The sequence below is a fragment of the Jaculus jaculus genome, chromosome X (assembly GCF_020740685.1).
Source record: "Jaculus jaculus isolate mJacJac1 chromosome X, mJacJac1.mat.Y.cur, whole genome shotgun sequence".
Lineage (NCBI taxonomy): Eukaryota > Metazoa > Chordata > Mammalia > Rodentia > Dipodidae > Jaculus > Jaculus jaculus.
In genome coordinates, this window is record NC_059125.1 from 59,996,465 (window position 1) to 60,022,767 (window position 26,303).

Below are 26,303 nucleotides of genomic sequence, written 5' to 3' on the forward strand. Positions count from 1 at the left end.
AGATCAAAATCATTAGAGATTATGGAACAAAAACAATAAACTAGATATAATCATCTCTGATCAAGATCCTAGAAAACAGAATCCCTAAAAGTTTCATACATTTTACATAGCTAAAGTTGTTGCCAATTAGCATAGACATTTACTTATGTAAAGCTTGGAGAATTTTTGTGGTGGAGCAAGAACACAAAAAAAGGAATTGATTTTTTTTTTCAAGAAAACCTGGATAATGAGAATTAATGGTAAAATAGTAAATGGGTATTTCTCTTCAGAAAGGCAAACATCCATCCCAAAGAGATTCATGTATGTCCGAAGATCTCTCTGAGTAATTTGGAAGTGTATACTGTGATAGCAATGTAAGAAACCAGAAAGGACATTCTGCACTCTTTAAGTCTAGCCTTGAGCCTGCCTCTATCTCAGGAAACTATAGGCATGCCCTTTCCATTCTCTAAATGTCAAATTTTCCATCAGTAAAATGGTCAGGGTTGAGATTGATGTTCCGTCAAAATGATCTTTCCTGATTCTTTAAGCAAGGGCATATGTATACATGACATGTATGATCAGTGGGTTTGGGTGTTCAAAAGCAGCAACACCAGTAGGATTAGGCTGCAAGAAATAAGTCCTCAAAATGCTATGTCCTAGAGTCTGTTTCAACAGTCTCTTTGGTTTTTTTTTTTTTTAATTTTATTTTTAATTTATTTGAGAGCGACAGACACAGGGAGAAAGACAGAGGGAGAGAGAGAGAATGGGCGCGCCAGGGCTTCCAGCCTCTGCAAACGTACTCCAGACTCGTGCGCCCCCTTGTGCATCTGGCTAACGTGGGACCTGGGGAACCGAGCCTCGAACCGGGGTCCTTAGGCTTCACAGGCAAGCGCTTAACTGCTAAGCCATCTCTCCAGCCCAACAGTCTCTTTGTTTTAAGAAAAAAAAAAATCTGTATTTCAGTGGGAGACATTTCTGAGTGGATCAGCTTTGGTTGCTACTCTAAAAAAAAAAGTATGCTGGTCTACCACTATCAAGCTAGTGAGCATCTATACTCAGTAGGTCCATATTTAGCATCATTCTCCACACAAAGCCAAAAAGCTGAAAGGTGAACAAGTGTGGGAGAGGGAATGGATAAAAAGTGCTTTGCTAAACTTTCTGCATTCTCCTGAAAACATCACAGACATGGAAGGGACAAGTACCAGGTTTGTAGGAAGTAGCCTCATACCACTTCTGCTACCTGACTGACTACTAGAAATGTGACTACTACAAATGCAATCTGAGAGTGACATTCCTCTCTACTCCATGGGGTGCTGATGGCCCAAAGAAAGAAAAAACCTAGGGTGTATTGCCCCTCTAGGATAATCTTCTTCCTTGTATACAGCAAGGGCTATATTCAAATACTCTTGCATCTCAATAGTTTTGCACCAGTCCTTCAGGACAGGGAGGTATACCCAACACTAATCCAGCACAGTAGTGTTTATAGGAGGGCTTTTACTTGACTATGCAAATCAATCCTGGGAGGTAGGTAAAGTGGAAGATGGGAACTGAGTGACAAAGGAATGAAATGTCTTGCTAAGATCATAGCAATTTAATGGCAGAATCAGGACCCCAAGCTAGGAATTTGCAAACCTAACACATATTATACACCTAACAAACCAGTTAGAAAAATGCTGAAGAGATGATTTTTTAAAGACTTCTAGATGGTCCTATTGGTCTCTAGAGCTAGGGTATTCAGTAACTCTTTTAAGTGATCATTTGTGTACCTAACAGTACTGTAAATGGAGATCCTGTGACAGAGGATGACAGTTCTGTCTCTTCCCCCAGCTGAATTCTAAAACATAAAAGGCTAAGGTGGAGGGGTTATAAAAATCATTTTGAACGGGAGCTAGATAAATTTTTATTTACAACCATGAGAATTATTTTCCATATCAATCTTATTATCTGCACAAAGGGGACTTAATTATCATTCTTAAGGTCTTGTGGGTATAGCTAGCTACATAGTCTAACACTGGAGCAGGGAGCTTGGATGCCTTCTCTTTAGGTAATGCTAGAAAATTGTCTCATGCTCTTTGGAACTCAAACTGGTTTAAAAAAGAGCTGTGTAAATAACCATTCCTTCCAGCTCTAACATTTAGAATCTGAAGAACCTATGACCATTTCATTTTCTTAGACCCACTGTTACCACTAGAGGGCACTCATACACTGACCTATGTTGCTGAAGTAGCATCCAAGGTAACTTACAGGTTCTTTCCCATCCATGGCTTCCATCCATAGCCGTCTATTGGCTTCTGAAAGGGCCTGCAAAGTGATGGTCCCTGGCCTGAGGGGGAAACAAAGAGAATCTTACAGTGGAAAATTCACTTGAAAATTAGCTAGGGTCTTTCTCTTCCCTGGGAAGTATCACACTGAGCAGTTTGGGACAGAAGCCCTATCCAATTCTAAGGTTTCAAAATATATTTTAACTAGGACAGCAATGAGAGATTTAGACAATTTGTGGAATGAGAGGGAGGTGTTATCATGGCAATCACATGCCATGCTCAGATAAAGAGGAAGGCCCATGTCAAGACACCTCACCATAATGCACACATAAATGGTCCCACTGTTCCTGGGCCAAACAGAGGTGTGCTCTGCTGCTCTCTCATTGGAAGCTAGCCACTTGGTCTGGAATTAAAGGCTAAGGGTGTCCATCACAGACACATTCATCTGTCAGGAAAATGACTTTGTTCCTCCTACCACCTGGAGTGTCCAAGAAGCATTTCCAACTGACAAGAGTTCAGTCAACATACAGACTAGATATGCTGTGGAAAGGGGGCCTTTTGGCTGACAGGCAATCTAAATACCAAAAACAATAAGTAATATTTATTAAAGGCTCACTAGGTGCCAAGTTATGTTCTAAACACTTTTTCATGTGTTAAACCATTTATACTTACCTTATGAATTAGTACAGTCATCACCCTATTTCATGAAAATAGAAACTGATAAACAGTTTACCAAAAGTCATACAGTAGACCAGTGGTAATGGAAGGATTTAATGCCAGAAAATCTAGTCCAGCAACTATATTATAAAATTTTTAATTATCACATATTCTTTATAAAATTATGGGTTTAATTGTGACATTTTAATACATGCATAAGATATACTTCATAAACCATATGCTTATAGCCACTATACCTTAAGACCTCTTTTATGATAGGTGTTCAGAACCAGAGACTAGGCCTTTATGAGACACCAAAGCAAAAAGCACCTGGATTAGTAATTTCCAATCTCTAAAACTGTGAGAAAATGTCTGTAGTTTATGTATTGCCCAATCTCAGTATCTGTTGTAACAATACTAATGGACTAAGATGTATACCCAGAGATACTTGCTATGACCTTTTAAGACTTTCACAAGTTGACCATATACTACTTCGGGCATGAAACCATTGAATTCTGTCTAGCTACATCATTATATAAATCTTGCTCCTTGCCTTCTCTCATGAGACCTTTTTCAGAGTTACAGAATAGAATAGCAATGATATGAGAGTTCAAAGTCCCTGGGATAGTCATTAGACCCCTCTGGACCTCCTTTTATATATATATTCAAGTGAATGTTGGGAAGCCAAGCATGGTGGCACATACCTTTAATCCCAGCACTTGGGAGGCAAAGGTAGGAGGATCACTGTGAGTTCGAAGCCGCCCTGAGACCACATAGTAAATTCAAGGTCAGCCTGGGCTGGAGTGAAACCCTACCTCGAAACCCACCCCACCCCCAACAGAAAAAAGGAATGTTGGGACATATACCCTGTAAAGTCCTTCCCAGTTTCTAATATCAGGGAATTTCTGCTATACTGACCTTCTTCAGTAAAACAGCCCTTATACAGACAAAATCAACTGAATTTAGCTTTCTCTAAGAAACACCCATCCTGTGGGATATGTCTGGTGGAGATGAAAAGTCTAGTTAACTTTGTAAAGAGAGCTACCCAGCTGAATCCCAAAGCCAAAGGCAAAGAGAGCAAGCAAATGAATAAGAGACATAAAAGCAACCACTGCAGACCAGATATATTATGAACCCCCTCCTGGAACTAAGCTTCCCTACCTGGGAAGTTGAAAACTAGGTGTAGGACTGGAAATGGTAGTGTGCTTCTTTAATCCCAGAACTCAGGAGGCTGAGGTAGGAGGATCACCATGAGTTCTAGGCCACATTGGTATACAAAGTGAGTTCCAGTTTAGCCTGGGCTAGAGTAAGCCCCTGACTCAAAAAATAAAAACATGGGTGTGGGTCTTCTCTTGACCTTACAACTATACTAGTGGCTATAAGAATAAATACATGACTATTCTAGAAGCATTTGTAGATCAGACTTAAAGAATATTATTAAGGACAAGATGAGAGAGTGGAAAGGCACTAAGTTCTAGTTCAGGCTCCCCACTAATGATCATTATGACCTTAAATTATTTGCCCTCCTCAAAATCACACTTGTCCAACTGGAAAAAAAAAGGCATGCATGGCATATGCACAGTAGAGTGCAGTGGTTGGGAGGATGGTCTCAGGTTAGAATACCTGGACTTGGATCCTGGCTCTTCCATTCAAGAGCTGTGTAACCCAAGCTGGGTAGCTGTTTGCTGCCTCCTTGTCTTCTTTAGTGAGCTGCAGGTAATAACTCCTACTCCCTAAGACTTTGGAATTACACAAAGGACTAAGAACAGGGCCTGGCTAAGGAAGTGGGGGTGGGGGGTAGTCTCAGCAAGTAATAGCACTTGCTTCCATTCTTACCAAGACCCTTCAAACCCTGGTAAGCCATGGACCCATTCTTTCAAATGCTGAAAGAAACCCTAATATTTTTAAATGTTAATCTCCCTGAAGTAGAAAAAAAAATACAGTTGAAAGTCCTTTGCTCTGCACTCCAGAGAACATGAGTAAAGGTATGTGATATCTCCTGGAAGGCCTAAGTCTTCCTTATATCCTGACAGATTGATAGAGAGCTCCACATGCAGAGAGGGATGTCATCACCTGTTCATCATTATACTGACTGCTCTTCTCCACAGCATTTTTCTGCTTAGGATAAGGGGTAGAAAATGGAATGAAAATAAAAGGGAATGGCTAGAGATCAGGGCTTCACCTCTGTCTTACTATGTGACTTCGGTTGGGCAACACAGATAAATATATTTGACTTAGTCTCCTCAGCTGAAAAATGGGGTTCAGGAATTAAATACAACAATATTTTTTCTTTTTTTTTTTTTCGAGGTAGGGTCTCACTCTGGTCCAGGCTGACCTGGAATTAACTCTGTAGTCTCAGGGTGGCCTTGAACTCATGGCAATCCTCCTACCTCTGCCTCCCGAGTGCTGGGATTAAAGGCGTGCGCCACCACGCCCAACAAAACAATATTTTTCAAAGTGCACAAAATGTGGTACCTAAAATCACAGACACATCAAAACATTAGTTCCTCAGTTCTACTCTCAAAATTCCTCAGCATTCTGGATAAGGAAAGACCTGTATCTAAATACAGACACTGAATTTAGTAACCATCATGATCCATTCATAGCACATGATAGAAGAAAAAGAAATAAAATAATACTAATCCCTCACCTCAGGGCCAAACTGCTTTGAGTTGGAACATTATTTGCAAGTAGACTGAAATTTTAAACAGATAAAAGAAATCAGAATGGAACTAGGCAGGAAATTTTTTCGTTATTTTTGGGTAATGATCCTATAAAACGAGAGGCAGTACTGGCTCATATGGTGAAATTAGAGTCTACATTCATTATTTTTTCCTTCCTATGGGGCTGACAATATCAAGAAAATGAGTGACAGCTACATGGTTAATTGTAATGATGTTTATGATAACAGTCATCTTGATTAGGACCCTCCTATTTTAATTTAGAAGTCATATACACAAGTTAAAGTGTTGAAGTTAAAGTGAAAATCTAGTAATAATATCTCAAGCTTTAAATAAAGTAGTTACTCATTTGAAAAATATCCTAATCTTTTAGTCTAATCTTTATGATCACCATCACTAAAGGTATTACTAATATGATACTATAACTGATCCATTAAGCTCCTTTCTAGAAATCTGATCATTTTCCTAATTTCTACCCTATTAGCCATTGCCTAAAATACAGAAAGAATGGATTAAAATAACATGGAAAAGCATACTTATTCACTGATTTTTGGATCGACCTCCCAACTACAAAGCATGCCTTCCTTCAAAATAATGCTGAATGCTTTCACTAATATTAAAGTTCAGCCAGGCATAGTCGCACATTCCTATAATTCTAGCTCTCAGGAGGCAGAAGTAGGAGGATCACTGTGAGTTCAAAGCCAGCCTGAGACTACATAGTAAATTCCAGACCTGCTTGGGCTACAGTGAGACTCTACCTCAGGAAAAAAAAATAATAATAATAAAATTCAAAGATCAAATTCTCCTCCAAGTAAACTTCAGGCTTGGGAGAAATAAAGAAAGGCAATGAAAAGAGACAATGCACCAAGTGCAAAACTTGCAACCACTAGCTCTAATATTTTATTCTAGCTCCCATAAAAAGGTGCAAAGTGGGGAAATCTTGTACCACTTTACAGAAAGTGGGGGAAAGACCCCCAATAGCAACTCTATACTTCCTAAAAATTTGTGTTGATCTACTTTTTCTATTATATCATGCTAAGATAGTCTTTAAAACACACACACAAACACACACACACACACAAACCAGGCTTGGTGGCTCACTTCTTTAATCTCAGCATGTGGGAGGCTGAGGTATAAGGGATTTTCATTAATTTAGGGCTAGCCTAGACTTAAGAGAGTGCATTTCAGGTCATCCTGAGCTACAGTGAGTCCCTGCCTCAACAAAAATAGCATGATTATTCCATCCTTTCTGCAACAAAATGTAACACCAAACTTTTGCATATGTGACAGCCGATTAAGTCCTAGTAGTGACTTTTTCTGCCCAAATAAGGTGAGGCAAATATGATTGAAGTGTACACAGGATTTAAAAAAATAAAATAAAAAACAGCTCTAGGCTAAGTCTAACAAGGAACTCTGTGACAGACAGACTGAAGGGCCAACACTGACTTACACAGACTTATTCATTTTCATCAGAGAAGATGCCAGAAAAAAAATGAAAGACCCACCCACGTCAGCAACCTGCACATGAGGACCTTGCCAACTCACAGCATCACAGCTTACCTTTCATTAGTTTCTATATCAAAACAGAATCTCTTGTCGATAGACTCTGTCTTCCTTCTCACACAGTACTTCAGGGTCAAGTCCAGGGGTCCCTGATATGAGAGAAGCATTAATAGGCATTGTTTTTAAAGCACAGAAGACTCTTTTGCCTCCTGCAGTGTCCTCAGGGTTCCATGGACAGCAGGAGCAAGGTGTAGACTCACTGACAACCTTGTCCTTTCACACAGTATTTGCAAAACACTGGTAGGTGGTTTCCCCCTGTTCCAAGAATCAGTGGCCAAGACCAGGCAAGAATGCTCTGGGCAGACCAGTGCACTTTCTCAAGAATGGCAGATTCAATAGGAAGCTCAATGTATATCACTTGAGGCAGCACATGAGTTATGGATTGCTCAAACAGTATTAAGTATACACAATAAAAATTTCATGAAGCCTCTAAGTAGGAAAGCTACAATTGGGTAAGTGGCTTTCTGAAACCATCTTGGACTGTCAGAGGAAAGTTGAGTTAAGAAGGTCTAAGCAGCTCATGCCTATCACTTGGGAGGCAGGGGCAAGAGGATTATTGCAATTTTGAGACCAGTGTGGTGGTCCACATAAGTTCTGGGCCAGCCAAGGATACTTCTCAAAAGAGAGAGGCTCCCATTAAAGTGGCAGATAGAAACATTTCTGTTCCCCACCGGTGGTGGTTTGAATAGATGGCCCCCAATATGTTCAGTTCCTTATTAGTATGTAGTTTGTATCTGCAGCCACCTGGCTGAAGGTAGTGTTACTGGGCCAAAGTGTGATGATGGGTTTGAGATTTCAATCTAATGATATGCAAAGTTTGCCTAGCAGGAGTTCCTCAAGTGTGCTGTGCTATGTGGCTTTTGGCTTAAGGCTTGTGCTTCTCTCTCTCTGGTTGGAACTGTGAAGACAGGCCAGCTTCTTTTGCCATTATGGAACTTCTCCTGGATCTGTAAACTTCAATAAATATCCCTTCTTCCATAACTGTGCCTGGTCTAGAAGTTCATCTCAGTGAACCCAAAGCTGTCTACTACACCACCTTTAGACTCTTGAGGATAATCATAAAATCAATCTCTCCAAAGGTAGGGGTAAGATTGAGGGGAATAAGCAAGATTGTGTATTAGTCAAAGTAGATTTTAATATTTGATATGTGTGGGATAGTGTGGCTTGTCATAACATTCTGGGCACTTAAAGCCACTAATAGCCACTGTGTCCAGAGACTAAAACACATATAATGAACCACATATTATGTAGAATATTTTTATATTTTAACAGTTTAGGAGATATAATGTATATACCAATAATCTACCTATTTAAAGGTACAGTGGTCAGATATTTATGATCTATATAACCATTATTATAATCATGTTAAAAATATTTTCACCTTCCCCAATAAAACTTGTACCACCTTTGTGCATTTATGTAAAAAAGTCATTGAAATTTTGGTAGGAATTACATTGAATTTGTATATAACTTTGTTTAATATTAAAATCTTAATAATTATTCCAGGGAACCCAGTTAGCTCAATCTGTGGAGCATGAGACTCTTAATAAGTCATTATACCCATGTAGTTCCATTTATGTACGTCTTCTTTAATTTCTTTCAGCAATATTTTTTCTGTTTATTTTAAGGTAGGGTCTCACTCTAGTACAGGCTGACCTAAAACTCACTCTGTAGTCGTCTCAAGTTGGACTCAAACTCATGGTGATCCTCCTACCTGACTGAGTGCTGGGATTAAAGGCATGTGCCCCTATGTCCAGCATCTTTCAGCAATCTTTTCACATTTTTTTCAGTGTTCAAGTCTTCCATCTTTTCTTGTTTAAATTTATCTCTATGTATGTTAATAGATTATATTTAGAGTCAATCCTTTCAGACGGATGAAACTTTTTTCTATGTTTACACTGCATGCTGTAACATTTGTTGAAATTTTTAGCTCTAGTACATTTTTATAGATGCTTGGGGTTACATATAGGATCATTTAATCAATAAACAGAAGTAGTTTTACTTCTTCCATTCCAATTTGGATGATATTTATACATTTATTTATTTGTTCCTACCTAATTATTCTATTTAGAATTTCAGTATATTGTTAAAGAGCAGTAGTAAAAATGGTCATTCATCCAAGTCTTTTTGTTGATCTTTAAAGAAAGCTTTAAGTCTTTTTGTTGTTGTTGTTTTATTTTCTGAGGTAGGGTCTCACACTAGCTCAGGCTGACCTGGAATTCACTACGTAGTCTCTCAGGGTGGCCTCAAACTCTCTGCAATTCTCATACCTCTGCTTCCGAAGTGCTGGGATTAAAGGTGTGCACCACCATGGCTGGCTGCTTTAAGTCTTTTTACCATTAAGTATGCTGTTAGTTGTGGATTTTTCATAAATACCCTTTATAATGCTAAGGACAGTCCTTTTTATTTCTAGTTTTCTATTTTTTTCTCTTTATATTTTGATCACACATTGGTATTTAGATATTGTCAGGTACATTTTCTACATCAGCTGATATTATTATGTGTTTGTTTTTCCTTCTATTAAAGTGTCTTAATTGGTTTTCTCACATTGAACCATCCTGTGTTCCTGTGATAAATCCTACTTGGTCATGGTTTATAATACTTTTAATGTGCTATTGTGTTTGGTTTGCATTACCTCTGTTAAGGATCTTTGCCTTTATGTTCATGGGATACTAATCTATAGTCTTGATGTGTTATCTTTGTTGTTGATAGCAGAATAATGTTGGATTTTTATGACACTGGATCTCATGTGGTCCACGCTGGCCTACTTAAACTTGTAATACCATTGAGGATGAACTTAAACTGAAGATCCTCCTGCCTTACCTCCTCAACTCTGGGATTACAGGCATTTGCCACAAAGCCTGGTTTATATGTCTATGCAGGGTATTTTTAAATCAGCTCTCACTCCAAACCTTAGATGTGGCTAAATCTCACATGAGTAAATGGCTTACTTAATATTACTCAAGTTAATAAAGTCCAAATAGCACTAAATTTGGAAGCTTAAATTCTGGAGTCTTGCCTTAGTTATACCACATATTAGCTAGTGAGCCAATGATCTTCCTTCTCTGAGCCTTAACTTAAATAAAAATAGCACTATCCACATGCTTTCTCAAATTCATAAACAGTGTTTGAATGCCAGGTCTATGCCAAGGCACTATGCCAAATACCAATTTAGTGGAGGTCAAAGAGCAAACAGATCACAGAGTTAAGATTTTGACCCAGTTGAGGTATAGTGGTACATTTATGCCTGGACTTTTTTATCACAGCACTCAGCGCTTAGCCTTGGTTATATGGCGAGGCCTTTTCAAAATTAAAATATTTTAAAGGGATGGGACTGTAGAGGTGGATCAGTGGTTAAGGCACTTAACTCCAGAGCCCAACCACTGGGGTTTAAATGTCCAGTACCCACGTAAGCCAGATGCACAGAGTGGTGCATGCATCTGGAGTTTGTTTGCAATGGGTAGAAGCCCTTCCGCATCCATATTCTCTCTCTCTCCTTCCCTCCCCTTTCTATCTCTACTTGCAAATAATTAAATAAAATATTTTCCTCCAGAGTACTGGGCTTAAAGATGAGAAAGAGAGAGAGAGAGAGAGAGAGAGAGAGAGAGAGAGAGAGAGAGGGGGAGAAGGGATGCACCACGGCCTCCAACCACTGTAAATGAACTCCAGATGCATGTGCCACTTTGTGCATCTCGATTTATAGGGATACTGGAAAATCAAACACAGTTCACTAGGCTTTGCAGGCAAGTGTTTTAACTACTAAGCCATCTCTAGAGCCCCATTCAAAAAATTTAAAAATAATATACATATGCAAATAGATCTAGTTCTAGAGAGTTGCTGGCTGATCACATGTGTCTCTCTCATTACACACCCTTTTTGTGAGTCAATCTTTTTTTTTAATTTTACTTATTTATTTATTTGATAGAGATAAACAGGCAGGGGAAGAGAAAGAGACAGAGAGACAGAAAGAGACATAGAGAGAGAATGGGCATGCCAGGGCCTTCATCCACTGCCAACAAACTCCAGATGCATGTGCCCCCTTGTGCATCTGGCTTATGTGAGTCCTGGAGAATCAAACTAGGATACTTTGGCTTTACAGGCAAACATCTTAAGCACTAAGCCATCTCTCCAGCCCAGGTCAATCTTTTTTGATGTTCTTTCAATATAAAAACTCAACCCTATATCAGTCTTTTAATATGCCCTTCTTTTTTTTTAAATTTTATTTATTTATTTATTTGAGAGGGATAGACACAGAGAGAAAGACAGATAGAGGGAGAGAGAAAGAATGGGTGCGCCAGGGCTTCCAGCCTCTGCAAACGAACTCCAGACGTGTGCGCCCCCTTGTGCATCTGGCTAACGTGGGACCTGGGGAACCGAGCCTCGAACCGGGGTCCTTAGGCTTCACAGGCAAGAGCTTAACCGCTAAGCCATCTCTCCAGCCCCCTAGTCTCTTTTTTTAAAATATTTTTTGTTCATTTTTTATTTATTTATTTGAGAGCGACAGACACAGAGAGAAAGACAGAGGGAGAGAGAGAGAATGGGCACGCCAGGGCTTCCAGCCTCTGCAAACGAACTCCAGACACGTGCGCCCCCTTGTGCATCTGGCTAACGTGGGACCTGGGGAACCGAGCCTCGAACCGGGGTCCTTAGGCTTCACAGGCAAGCGCTTAACCGCTAAGCCATCTCTCCAGCCCTATTCCTAGTCTCTTAAAAGCTTTGACCATAAAGGGATGTTGAACTTTGTCAAGCCCTTTTTAGGCAGATCTATCCTAGAGTCCATTAGAATGATGCATTCCATTTATTTATTTGCAAATGATGATCTATCTCTGTATCTGAGGGATGAACCTAATTGGATCATAGTGAATCAACTTTTTCATGTGTTTTGGTTAAGTATTTTACTCAGGATTTTTGTATCTATGACCTTTACATACATTGGTCTTTAATTTTCTTCTTTTGGTGTACACTTACTTGGTTTGGGTTTCAGGTAATTCCTGCTTCATAAACCCAGTTTGATAGTGCTTCACCCTTTTCTATTTTATACAATTGTTGGAGAAGAATTAAGATTACTTCTTCTTGAAATGTCTAGTATTACTGAGAAGTGAATCCATTTAGTCTAGATTTTGCTTAATTGGAAGAACTGTTGTTACAAGAAAATGCTTGTTGTTAATCTGTTTAAATTGTTTTTCTTAGCTTGGTTTAATTTTGGTACAGCATATCATTTAGAAATTCATCCATTTCTTTTAGATTTTTCAGTTTAGTAGAATATGTTATTAAGATTCATTCTACGGGCTGGAGAGATGGCTTAGCGGTTAAGCGCTTGCCTGTGAAGCCTAAGGACCCCGGTTCGAGGCTCAGTTCCCCAGGTCCCACATTAGCCAGATGCACAAGGGGCGCATGCATCTGGAGTTCGTTTGCAGAGGCTGGGAGCCCTGGCATGCCCATTCTCTCTCTCTCCCTCTATCTGTCTTTCTCTCTGTGTCTGTCACTCTCAAATAAATTTAAAAAAAGATTCATTCTAATGATTTTCTCAATATCATATCTCTTGTAATAGCTCTCTTTTCATCTCTACTTGTATAAATTTGAATCACTTCTTTTTTTGAGTGGGTTTGTATAAGCATTTGTTGACAATGATTATCTTTTCAAAGAACCCATCTTTATTTCATTTATCAGACTTTTTATTTCATTAATTTATGCTATGATCTTAATCATTTCGACCTACTGATTTTGGAAGTGACTTGTTCTTATTTTCCAAGGTCCCAAAGTACATCATTTATTTAAGATAACACTGATTTTTGTTTGGTTCTTTGTTTTATTTATGTTTTTTTTTTTTTGAGGAGGGGTCTCAACCTAGCTCAGGCTGACCTGAAATTCACTATGCAGTCTCAGGGTGGCCTCAAACTCATGGCAATCCTCCTACCTCTCCCACCTCCCAAGTGCTGGATTAAAGGTGGGCACTACCATGCCTGGCTTTGACTTTTTTTTTTTTTTTTAGTATAGTCGCTTATAGCTATGAACTTCTATCTTAGAACTGTTTTCATTGTGTCCTATAAGGTTTGGAATATTGTGTTTTCATTTTCATTTAATTCTATAATTTCTTGTTTGTTTTCTGAAGTAGGGCCTGACTCTAGCCCAGGCTGACCGTTATGATTCTAGAAAATTTTCATTTGCACCTTTTCATCAATGACTCAGTCATCATTTAATAGCATGTTTTTCAATCTCTATGAGTTTGCATATGTTGTGTAGTTTCTCTTACAACTAATTTCTAGATTTGTTCCATTGTTCTTAGAAAATAAAAAGAAATTATTTCACTTTTTCAATATTTGTTAAGACTTGCTGTATATTCTATCATATAATCTATTTTAGATAAAGTTTCATGTGGTGCTGAGAAGGATATGTATTCTGCAGTGTTTAGAAAGAATGTTCTTTAGATTTCTGTTAGGTCTATTTGATCTATGATGTCCTTTAATTCAGATGCATCTGTGTTTTTTAGAAGAGAAATACAACTGTAATTGACAAATACGTGGAGTAAACTATGGGTTTGTAGTGGTGCTGACAGAACAAAGTACAGGAGGAAGATGTATATACAACGGTAATGTTAAGGACAGTGCTAAGGCGGTTTTGGGTAATGGTAGAATGAAAAGGGAGAGGTAAAGAAATCCAACCAGATAACAACAGAACAGCCTCCACTCAGCATTCTGAGACACAGAGACCTGGCAAACCAGGACAGCCTACATTCATTAGGAAGAGAAAATAAAAAAGAAACAATAGGGTGGTGTGGAGAACAAGAGATGGAGGCACAACAATAACAAGGCAGTACAGAATTGGTCTGGCAAATTTGCATTGGGTATTAAATAAAGGAAGAATGCAGAGAGCTGGATGGGAGGATAGAGGATAACTGTTTACTGGGATGTCTTCAGGTGCTTGGAATCCCTTCCCTGTTTCCCAGAAGCCTAACACACCCGGGGATATTCCTTTACAAGATGGATCACACCTTTAATCCCAGCACTTGGGAGGCAGAGGTAGGTGGATCTCCTTGAGTTCAAGGCCACCCTGAGATTACATAGTGAATTCCAGGTCAGCCTGGGCTGGAATGAGACCCTACCTCAAAAAAAAAAAAAAAAAAGATGGATCACAGATGCTAGTCACAGCCCTGAGCAGCCCTCTTCTTACCTCTAAGTCCTTCTGTGGAAGATCAGGTTACATGTATTAGTCTAGTCAGTGGGCCATGCTTCACACATAGTCTTCAATGCTTGTCTCACTTCTGGACACTTCTGGAATCTGGTTGTAAATGCTGGCCCTACCACTGTGCCATCCTTGCTGATGCCCAGCACACTACTTGGAACCTGGATCTAAGTTCCCCTGCAGTCTCTGGCTCTGAACAGCTTTATACTTCAATGAATAATACACAGTTCCGGTTCACAGCAGTCTAGAAATATTCTGCTGGCCAATATTCAACATATAGATACTTGCTCCAAGTTTCCCAAGAGTATGTTTCACAGAGACTCTGGAACTGCCAAGCCTCCAACACAGCAAGAGTCTTTTTAACATGGTACCCCACAGCTTCTCTGGTCAAGTGCCAAGTGCTGATAAGAAAAGATTTTTCTGGCATCTCTCTTTTCTCTACCACTGTTGTCACATACCTCTTCACTGCCTCCCTCATCTTTTTATGCCCTCCAACATGTCCATAAATAAAATAATGCAGATTTTCTGAGCTTCTCTATCTTATGCCATGGCTCCCACCATCTGATGCTCTCACTGGGCAGAAGAGTGGGGGAGGATTCCCAAACCAAGCCAATTCCTCCAGGTTGGGCTTAACTTTCTCTCCTACCTTGTAAAGTTCCCTATTTTCCTTTGCTATTAAAGCTAGAGATATTTGGGCATCATTTACCACTTCTGAAAAAGGTTATAAGCAGCTTTCACCAGTATGTTCTTTGGAAATTCTAGACCATACACCATCTTCCTTCCTCCAAGATAAGTTATTTGACTAACACAACTTGCATTTTTAAAAATTCATCTGTATTTCAAATAGTTTCTTAGTACAACTGATAGGCAATTATAATAATAACAGGCTGAAAGAGTACAGGCACCTTCAGAAGGCCTGATGGTAAGAAATGAATGTGATGGCACACCTATATTCCCATTACTCAGGAGGCTGAAACATGAAGACTGCTGAAAGTTTGAGGCCAACATGGGCTAAAAAGTGAGTTTCAAACCAACCTGGGGCACAGAGCAAGACTACTTCAACAGACAAACAAAAAGTCCCTGATCAGTGGCTGTGGCTCAACCCAAACTTAAGATTGAGGAGAACACATAACTTCATATGACAGTAATGGACACAATTATTTGATGCACACTTAACATATATTCTTTTCTGGGATGGAGTCAGGGGTCCAGCTCAGAAAATGTAGCACTTGGAAAAAAAAAAAAAAACTGACCTGCTTAGCACCTGGCTTCTGTTCCATAGGTGTCATGGTAAGTGTCTTGGTCTCTTTCTCATACTGGCAGTAGTATTTCACCCAGGATATCCCTAAAGCCCCTACAAAGACAGGGAAAATTGAACTAGCAGAATAGAATTTTCATCTCCCTAAAAAGTTACTTACTGCTTGCTTTTTTTTCTTTAGTGCGGGGACATGAACCTAAGGCCCTATGAATGCTAGGCAAGTACTGAAGAGTGAGCAACAACTCCCAGTCCTTGTGCTCACTCTTTATGGACAAGCTCCAGGGCAAGGCTTGCCTTTCTCTGTCTCCAGTGTTATACCAGTTGCATGTTCACACAGATGTTAATCTTCACCAACCACCTCCCACATCTGTTCCTTGCTCACTTCAAACCCACTCTTCCTGCCATGTCCCCACAAATGGATACCATGAATGCCAGAAAGCAGAAATGGATGCCATCTGTTCCTCTTTCCCCCAAACCTCTCATTTGATTCATCATTTGATTACTCCCCTTCTATCTCCTACATGTGTCTCCTTCAGCTCTTCTTCATCAGCCCTTTGAGCAATTAGTTAGCTAAGGACTTTATTGCTGTCTTGTTTCCTTAATGTTTATGATAGTTTCTACACAAAAGAAAAAGCAACTTTTTTTGTAGAATTTCAGCACTTCTTTCATTTACTAATCTCTGATCACTCCTACCCAGTCACCCTTTTTATTATTATTTTTTTGCCTCTTGACAGACACTTTAGGTTGTGACACCTTAGGAGTGCTATTACCATAATGTGAGGATTGGGATGCTGCCACACTATACTACAGGATCCTGTGGTAGTGGATGGTATAGCCTATCATGAAAGAAGCACAGTCTTTGGTATAGCACAAACCTGAACTTAATCTTGGGCCTGTTGGTTGGATACCTTTCAAATGGTGACTAATCTAAGCCTCAGAAGTCTCAGCTGCAATATGTATAAGGTATAATCCATGATTAAATGGAACATTCCTGGCACACAGTAGGTGTGATAAAGATATTTTTCTGTCTCCTTTCCTCTACTTCCCTTTTGTCCAATAGTTCAGCATAAGGATTGCAGAATACTCCTCAGAATCTCAAAAGAAAGTGTATATCTTATAACCCTTAGTGACTTTGTAAGATCAACCCTTAGTTTTCTCTCAATGTTCCTTTTTTCTTTTTACTGTCCACATCCTGCCCTCCCAGGAGTTGGAACTAGCAGGGGGTCTATGAACAATGGGGTTCAGGAAGGACAAATAGCAATAGGTGCAGTGGAACCCAGTGGACAGCCCTGCATGCCCACATACATTTCTCCTGCGTATAGAGATAGCCTTCAATGGTTGGCTGTCCTGGAAGTTTGCATGTCTGAGGAGCTTCTTTCATCCTTTTCTTAAGTTCTTCCATCTCTTCCCGGGTACTGGAGAAATGATTTCTTGTCTGTCAAAAAATCATCATCATCAGGAAGGAGTTATCTATTCATAATAGATCCAATGCAGACATTTCTCTATCATAGCATTTGCTAAAATATATCAAAAATATGTGTTGAATAGCAAAGATACTAGAAAATAATTATACAGAGTTTAGTGGTACTATATATAAGAAAGGAAAGAAGAGTAAAGATTCCGGTATGCTTAGAAAACCACAATGGGGAGATACTTTTTTCCCAATGGGATTAATGTAAGAGTCCAGTAAATAAGGAAACTCAAAATTCTGAGCACCATACTGACCCTATCTTTTCAAATTGGGTGACTGGAGATAAGGTTCCCAAATATGATATAATCATGGCAACTTATAAGTACTTCCCCAAATATAATTATTGCCTACTTGACTTTGAGTTGCATTCTGGCCATCAGAAGAAAATCTATGAGATTTCCCAGTTTAACAACAGGAAAACAGAAGTTATATTTCCATACTTATGAATATTTATGACCAATGAAAACAAAGAATCTGTTTAAAAGTATATAACTAGATCGCAAGGGCATGACATAGCTTGACAAGTGAATTTGAAAATCACTAGAGATTGATGAGTGAGACTATGTGTCGATTTTTTTTCTGTGATTGGGTAAGTTCGCTGAGAATGATCTGTTCCAGGTTCAACCATTTTTCCTCAAATTTCTTTATGTCGTTTTTTCTTACTTCTGTATAGAATTCCATTGTGTAGATATACCACATCTTTGTTATCCATTCTTCTAATGATGGACATCTGGGTTGATTCCAGCTTTTAGCTATTACGAATTGAGCTGCTACAAACATGGTTGAGCAAATCTCTCTGGCTTTTGGTTTGAAGGTTTTAGGGTACATGCCCAGTAATGGTATAACTGGGTCTGTTGGTATTTCTATAGTCAGCTTTTTCAGGAGTCTCTATATTGCTTTCCAAAGTGGTTGTACCATCCTGCATTCCCACCAACAGTGAATGAGTGTCCCTGCTTCTCCACATCCTCGCCAGCATTTATTTTCATTTGACCTTTTGATGTTGGCTATCCTTATTGGCGTAAGGTGGAATCTCATAGTTGTTTTAATGTGCATTTCTCTGATGATTAGGGATGATGAACATTTTCTTAGGTGTGTGTTTGCCATTTGTATCTCTTCCTCTGTGAATTGCCTGTTCAACTCTGTGCCCCATTTTGTGAGTGGGGTATTTGTCTTCTTATTCTTTAGACTTTTGAGTTCTTTGTAAATTCTAGAGATAAGGCCTCTATCGGTTGGATAACCTGCAAATATTTTCCCCCATTCTGTGGGTATTCTATTGGCTTTGCTTATTATATGCTTGTCTGTAAAGAAACTCTTCAGCTTCATATGATCCCAATGGTTGAGTGACTGTTTAAGAGATTGATCCCCCTTGCTCAACTGCAACACTGTGACATGATGTTAATGAAGAAGGTGATGGGTACTACCCTATTTGGTTGCTCCTCTCTTCCCAATGGTCCTGACAATATGCTTCTATGTGTACACAGGCAAAGGTATGATTCTAAACCCAAACTTTTCAAGTTATATATAGCAGAAGATTCAAGTGATTCACTTGGTTGTAGTAATATTTGTAAATAAGCAGAAGATGGGAAGTATGAATGTCATGCAACACCCAGTCTAATGCTACCTGACCTTAGTGATGCCTTCTCTGACTCTACTGGGCATCTAATTGTTACTTCTTTGTGCTTCTTGAAAAACATTGGTTTGACTCTTCTATGGCATTTACCACAAGCGATTATGATTTATCTTTGTGTATGTCTCTCCTCCAAGCAGTGATATGTTTCTTCAAGATAGAAAAACCTACATGCTTCATTCTGGCATATCCAGAACCTTCCACATCACCTTGCACAGAGTATATGTTCATGGGATACATAAAGATTTATCAAAGATGAATGAAATAAGTAAATACATGAAAGAATATATGTCACAATATGTATGTCCCAATAGAAGAAAAAGAGTGTACTTATGCTTATCTATAAGAATAAGTAGAAGCAGACCAAAAATGAACCCAACATGGCTCAGGGAAATTTTGCGGAAGAGGAGGCAGAAAGAATGTTAGATCCACATGTTGGGTCATGATATGCGAGACATTTATCCTACCCATAACTGTGAGCTAACTCCACAATGCATGACCCATATACCTCAACAAGGAGGGGCCAAGGGTAAGGGGTAGGTCATGAATGAGCCTAATAATAGTACCAAATTGACTGTATTCACTGAGTACAAAACTAATAAATTAAAAAAAGAATGAGTATATAAGAAAGAAGATAGAAAAGTCCTTGAAAATTCATCCATTTAACTCTAGTAATAAGCAGTAAGAAAAAGAAGGCAAGAAGGGTGTTCACAATATTAAAACCCACAATAAAAGTGTCTTAAATGACTAGGCAAAATAGCTTAAGACCTGTGTTTCAATAAGCCTATAGCTCAATTCTGGTCTGGGAGACATGCAACAAAGTACCACCAGTTAATAAATGGTGGAGGTGTTGGTGGCCTGAAAGAGAGAAGAGTTGACACTGAAGAACAAGAACATTCCAGTACACTAGCATGTTTGCATTGCTGTGGTGAAATAGCCTGTACTTCACTGGAGCCAAATTTCAATTTAAAAAAAAAAAAACACAGGTGAAGAAACACACATGCAACTCACATTCTGCAAACTGAGCTGGAGTTGTTGCTTATATGGGAGGAAATCCTGTGTGAGTTCCACAGTCAGGCTGTTAGAAATGAAGAGACTATGAAGAAAGGCCAAGACCTAAGAGAAACAGGCAGGGAAAAATAAAACTTTATCACTAGCACCTTCTAATTAAACAAACAAAATAACTATAAATTCAGGAAAGATGCTTCACAGTGTTTACCCAGTACAGTGTTAAGAGCAATCATGTAAACATAGGCAGGTCTACACATAACTTCAGATATTAGGTTATATATTTACCATAATATCTGGACTCACTTTCAGAGAGTAAATACAAATTTACTCATCTACATTGTGTTTAGCTTACATATAAAGCCACTAATAATATACATATTATAGGAATAGACAGTGTCGTTTCTCTAGATAGGCTGACATCTCTCATCCAAAAATATGAAATCTAAAATGATCTGAAACTAGTTAAGCATCATTGTGATTCCACAAATGGAAAAATCCATACATGATGTCATGTGACAAGTTACAGTCAAAATGCAGGCACACAACAAATACTGTGTAATTATAAAATATTGTGTAGATTACCGTTGGGATATATATATATATATATATATATATATAAAGTATTTATGAAATATAAATAGGTTCTGTGCTTAGACTTGAGTCCCACCTCCAAGATATCTCATTATATGCATGTAAATACTTCCAAATTAAAGAAAAATCCAAAATTCAAACCACTTCTGGTCCCAAGCATTTTGGGTAACAAATATTCAATCTGTATATGCTTAGAACTGGCCCATGGAGAGTGCTTTTTGCAGAAATAAACAGAAATGATTAATATATTTTAAATGCTTAAAACATTTAACACCACTGTAACCAAATACAGGATTGTGAAGATAGATCAGTGAGTAAAGTAATTGCTGTGCAAGTATAAGGAGCTGAGTTCAGATCCTCAGTGCCCACATAAAAGTTGGGTGTGGTGGTATATACCTGTAATCCCAGCACTGGGGAAACAGAGACAGGAGGATTTCTAGGGCTAGACAGCTATCTATTCTAGCTTAATTAGTAAGTTCTAGGTTCAGTGAGATACCTCATCTTAAAACATAAGGTAGAGACAAACTGAAAGAGATAGCTGATGTTGACCTCTGGCCTTCACATACATGCACATGCATAATACATGTGTGTGCCCAAACACATATGAACACATATACATAGGCATACTATATACATATAAAATCCAAGCTATACATAAAAAGAGAAAATGGGGATTTTCATCTATCAAATTATAAATGTTTTAAAAAATGTTCACTGATGCAGGATATTATAGATGATAGGAAAACTGCTCTAGGATGGATCAGCAATTAGGGATGCTTTCTTGCAAAGCCTGTTGGCCCAAGTTAAATCCCCACTACCCACATAAAGCCACATGCACAAAGTGGTACATGGGTCTGCAGTTTGTTTACAATGACATGCCCATCCCCTCTTCTCTCTCTCTTTGCAAATAAGTAATTTAAAATATTTTAAAAGCTTTTTCTAAATGTCCTATATCGGGTTCTGCTAAATATCCTTCACTAGGTTTCTACTGAACTTAGGTTGGAATCCAATATTTCCCCACTGTTCCACTGGTCACATAGCTTTGTTCCTTTTTACCACAGCTTTTGAAGGTCTTCCTTGACCCTTTGATGTAAATTTTCACTCTTTATTTTCAACACCTATTTTTTTCTTTCATAACATTTACCACAACTGACAATTATTTCAATCACAAATCTTCATTGCCCTTCTGTCTACCCTATGACCATGTAGTCTTCATAAAGAATTAATCACTCCTGTTTTCTACAATACAACAGAAACAATGCCTATTCAACAAATGAATACTATTTGTTTTCATATATGTATACATATAGAATTACACAAATGTAGATGTCAACACACATAAACACTTTCCTGTTCCACATATGTATACATATTCATACTTATAAGTATACATCATAATATAAGCAGAGGAAGAAATATGCTATTACACAAAGAATTTTAAGGGAAAATACTAAAGTACTAATGGTAATTATGTAATTATGAGAGTTGTTTTTGCTTTGCCCATCATATGCATTTTAACCATTTTGCAGTAAGTTGATTATTTTATAATGAGAACAGTTATCATAATTCAGCATATTTACCAAATTGAAGCACACTACCCTCAATAATAATTAAATGAACTATAGTGGAAACAGATATACAAGATAGAAAACAGTAGAAGGTGACATTATTAGATATAAAGGTCATCTGGTCTTAGCACAGGATTGGATATGTGACACATACTTTTAAAGCTTTCTGATAGCATGAGAGAAAGGAAGACAGAGGAACAACGTAACTGAGGGAAAAAGTTGCAGAGAAATAAAGGAAAAGAATGAAGGCCAAAGGGGGAAAAAAAAAGAAAGAAAATAGTCATAGAAAATGGGATAAGTGAGAAAGGAAGGGAGAAAGAGACAGAGAATATTAGTGAGAGCAAGAAAAGCACAAGCCAGTGTGACAATATTCTTGACACATATTACTAAACAATAACTGCCCTGTACATACTTTGAGGCTCTACTTTTATGATCAAAGTTTTCCACATTTACTTAGGCATTTGGGGAATATTATTTATAACATCAACTACTGAATAGAACTTACTGGCTCCACAATATTGAATTTCTTGAACTCCTGAACTTCCTGGATTTGATAAACGTAATCAAGGGAGGACTCAAAAAAGTTGTGCCTTTCCTTGTCAACTTGGAGGTCAGCCTGCAGAAGAAGGCAACAAATTTCACAATAGTCACCGAAATAGCTAAAAGATTCTAGAGCTAAAGAAGCATATACCCACCAACAAATGGCCTATTCTTCTTTTTTTTTTTTTTTACTTTATTTTACAGAAATGGAATAGGAAGTCAGGTGATTAGAAAGGAAGCTGTGGTGGTTGGAATTAGGTGTCTCACATAAACTCATGTATTTGAATGTTTGGTCCCCAAATAATGGCAATGTGGGGAGTGGATCCTTCTTGAAGGAGGTGTGTTGTTGGGGGGAAGCTTAGGGGTGTTAGAGCTAGCTCCCCTCTGTTAGAGTTCTACTCACTCTCCTGCTGCTTTCAGATTGAAAAACAGCAATGTGAGAATACTACCCTGCTTGTTAGAACAGCTAGAATACAAAACACTTACTACACCTAATATTGAGAAGGATAACAAGCAACAGAGAATTATATTCTTGGGAAGAAAAAAATGGTACATTTTTGAAAACAGCAGTTTCTTACCAAATAAAACATCCTTTTCCAGATCATGCATCAATTGTATTGTATGATATTTACCAAAATAGCTCCAAAAATGATATATAATAAAGCTTGCACAGATATGTTTATCACAACCATATTAATTACTGTTAAAACTCAGAGGAAGCCAAAATATGTTCCCATTGAAGAAAGGCTAAATAAACTATGATACATCCAACAATGGTATGTTATTCAGCCCTGAAAAGAATCAAGCTTCTTAGGAACAATATATACATACTGCTAAATGAAAGAAGCCAGTCTATAAAGGTTATATGCTGTTGGATTCTAACCATATGAAATTCTGGAGCAGGCAAAAATATGAAGTCCATAAAAAGATAAGTGGCTGCCAGGGATTTGAGATGAGAGAGGGAAGAACAAATAGGTGAACCCCAGAGCAGTGAAGCTACTTTCTGATACTATAATGCTGCATGTGTCATTACACATTATCCAAACCCAAAAAGGCCGGGCGTGGTGGCGCACGCCTTTCATCCCAGCACTCAGGATGCAGAGGTAGGAGTATTGCCATGAGTTCAAGGCCACCCTGAGACTACATAGTGAATTCCAGGTCAGCCTGGACTAGAGTGAGACTCTACCTCAAAAAAAAAAAAAAGAAAGAAAAAAACCACAAAGAATAGGGCTCTGAAGTGTAGTTCAGTGTTATAGCACTTTCCTAGTATGCTCAAGGCCCTGAGATACATACCTAGCACTGAAAAGGAAATATGAAAAAGAAATAGATATCAATGGGATATATATAACATATTGGTTCAACAAGTGTAGCAAATGTATCATGCTAATACAAGATATTAATAACAGGGGAAATGTGTGCCAAGGATTCAATACCTTATCTCTGTACTTTCCATTCAGTTTTTCTTTTTATTTTTTTCTATTTTCTTTTTGAGACGTGGTCTCCCTAAGTAGTCTTGGCTATCTTAGAACTTGGTATGTAGCCTAGGCTGAGCTTGAACTCACAGCAGTCCTCCTGCATTATCCTCCCATGTGCTGGGATTATAACCATGAGCCACCACATCCGGCCATATTTTTCTATAAATCCAAAAGAGCTCTAAAAATAAAATCTCTTCATTTATAAAGTGAGTGACCTAGGCTTCCCTAGCTCATTTCTGAAGGAGCAGTATAAAGGCTGTACCTTGCTCATCAGAAAAGTTAAAAACAGTGGTGGCTCCCACCTATAATCCTAGCATTTGGTAGGCAGAGGCAGGGGGATCTCTATGAGGGCAAGGCCAACCTGGTCTGCATAGCAAGTTCTATACCAGCAAGAACTACATAGTGAGACCCTGTCTCAAAACACCACCTGCAAAAGGAAATTTCAACAAGAATAGCTATCTACAGTACCAAACTGCTACAATACTCCAGAAACCTTCATAGCAAAAGCCTCCAACATCACCATGACCATCCTGAGCATTGGCATATAGTAAGGGAACTCATAGGAGTTAATACTCAGCATGTAGTCATACTCTTACCTAAGGTTTACTTCAGTGAAAACTCGTCAAAGAGGAAAGGTTCAATTCAGAAGAAATGACATATAAGCTTCCAAGAGCCCTCCTAATGATGTCACAAAGGTCACATGGAATTATTTAAGTAAGCTATAACACAGGACATATTTCTATCAGTGGAGGTCTCTGGAGATTGAAAGGTTTTCACTGGGTATTGATAACAAAGGCACCCTCTGCCCAATATGTGCCAAACTTCTAGAATCTAGATGGTCTGAAGTAAAAGTGTTTGATATATACCACATTATTTTTACAGGCAGTTTATACAAAGTGAACCACTCAGACCTTTAGGGAAACTTAGATCAGTGTAAAGAACTGTTTTCTAACCAGGTTCCCAGTTGCCAGCCAAGGGCTAATCTCATCTACAGGCTTTCAAAGCAGAGCAACCTCAGACCTGTTATATTAACTCCTCTGCATAGAAACTTTGGCAGAAAGTACATGGAAAAGGAACACTACAAAAGTGGGCAATGGTAAGTGGTAGTAGTAGACCCCAATCTTAACTCTACATTATGTAACAGAAGCAGTCCTTTTCTATTCCAATACTCACTATATCCAACACTGAGGCTCTTGATGCACCATCTTCAAACACCTCATATGGGATAGAAACTCACAGAGGTATCAGAAAATGAGCCCCAGTTCTGTCACAATTTGTGTGACTTTTGGCACAATCATTTCTAAGAACCTTGTATTAGTCTATTTCCTCTTGCTGTAGCAAAATACCTGATATTGGTCCTTTATAAAGAAAAGAAGTTTAGGGGCTGGCGAGATGGCTCAATGCTTCCTTAACGAGTCTTCCAACTAGGCTTCCAACCCCACCACCCATATAAACGCAGAAACAAAAGTGGTGTATGTATCTGTATTCTCAATGCATTTATGACAATGGGAAACAGAGTCAAAAGAACCCTGAAGTATTAAGAGTCAGCTAGTCTGGCCTTACTAGCTGCAAAAATAGCAAGAGAGACCCTGTCTCAACACAAAGTGGAAGGAGAGTACCAACATCCCCAAAATTCTCCTCTGACCTCCACATAACCTACCACAGTACAAGTGGGTCCATACCCCCTCACACACACACACACCATACTACACCAAATAAAAGTGGGTTTGGGCTGGAGGGATGGCTTAGTGGTTAAGCGCTTGCCTGTGAAGCCTAAGGACCTCAGTTCGAGGCTCTATTCCCCAGGACCCATGTTAGCCAGATGCACAAGGGGGCGAATGCGTCTGGAGTCTGTTTGCAGTGGCTGGAGGCCCTGTCGCACCCATTCTCTGTCTCTCTCTCTCTCTCTCTCTCTCTCTCTCTCTCTCTCTCTCTCTCTATCTGCCTCTTTCTCTATCTGTCGCTCTCAAATAAATAAATAAAACAAACAAATTTTTTTTTAAAAAAGTGGTTTATTAAGTTTGGGATGCTAAAAGTCCAAGATAAAGTGGTCCCAACTGCTTAACCTCTGGTAAGGGATAGGTCACAACATGATAGAAAATCAGAAAGGAAATCAGCTACATTCAGAAGAGAGAGATCACAAGGCAAGGCAAGAACCAAGAGATTCAAAGGCTAGGCTTACTGTTTTTATAACAACTCATTCATGTGAAAGCTAACTGTGGTCTCCAGAGAACATTAATATGATCTGATAGCAAAGCCCACAATAAACTAATCACTGTCTGCTAGGCCCCCTCTTGAACACTCTCCACATCATTGCTATGCTATATACTGAGCCCATGAACCATTACAGAATGCACAGAAACCATATCCAAACCATGACAAACCTTTACAGCTCATGTCTGTCATCTTACTTCCATTAGGTATCTGTTTTAATACTTG

General features: G+C 38.7%; 1 protein-coding gene across 4 annotated transcripts in view; it reads right to left on the reverse strand.

The window, feature by feature from the left end:
* Ophn1 (oligophrenin 1) overlaps window positions 1-26,303 on the reverse strand; it is a 344,008-nt gene that overhangs the window by 126,334 nt on the left and 191,371 nt on the right. For all 4 annotated transcript variants that reach the window (XM_045140247.1, XR_006634606.1, XR_006634604.1 and 1 more), the window contains exons 7-12: window positions 22,355-22,465; window positions 19,691-19,795; window positions 16,887-17,016; window positions 15,577-15,677; window positions 7,139-7,230; window positions 2,224-2,302 (exon numbers count right to left, since the gene is read on the reverse strand). In XM_045140247.1, coding sequence (XP_044996182.1) covers window positions 2,224-2,302; window positions 7,139-7,230; window positions 15,577-15,677; window positions 16,887-17,016; window positions 19,691-19,795; window positions 22,355-22,465 — 618 coding nt within the window. The remainder of the gene's footprint in view (window positions 1-2,223; window positions 2,303-7,138; window positions 7,231-15,576; window positions 15,678-16,886; window positions 17,017-19,690; window positions 19,796-22,354; window positions 22,466-26,303) is intronic.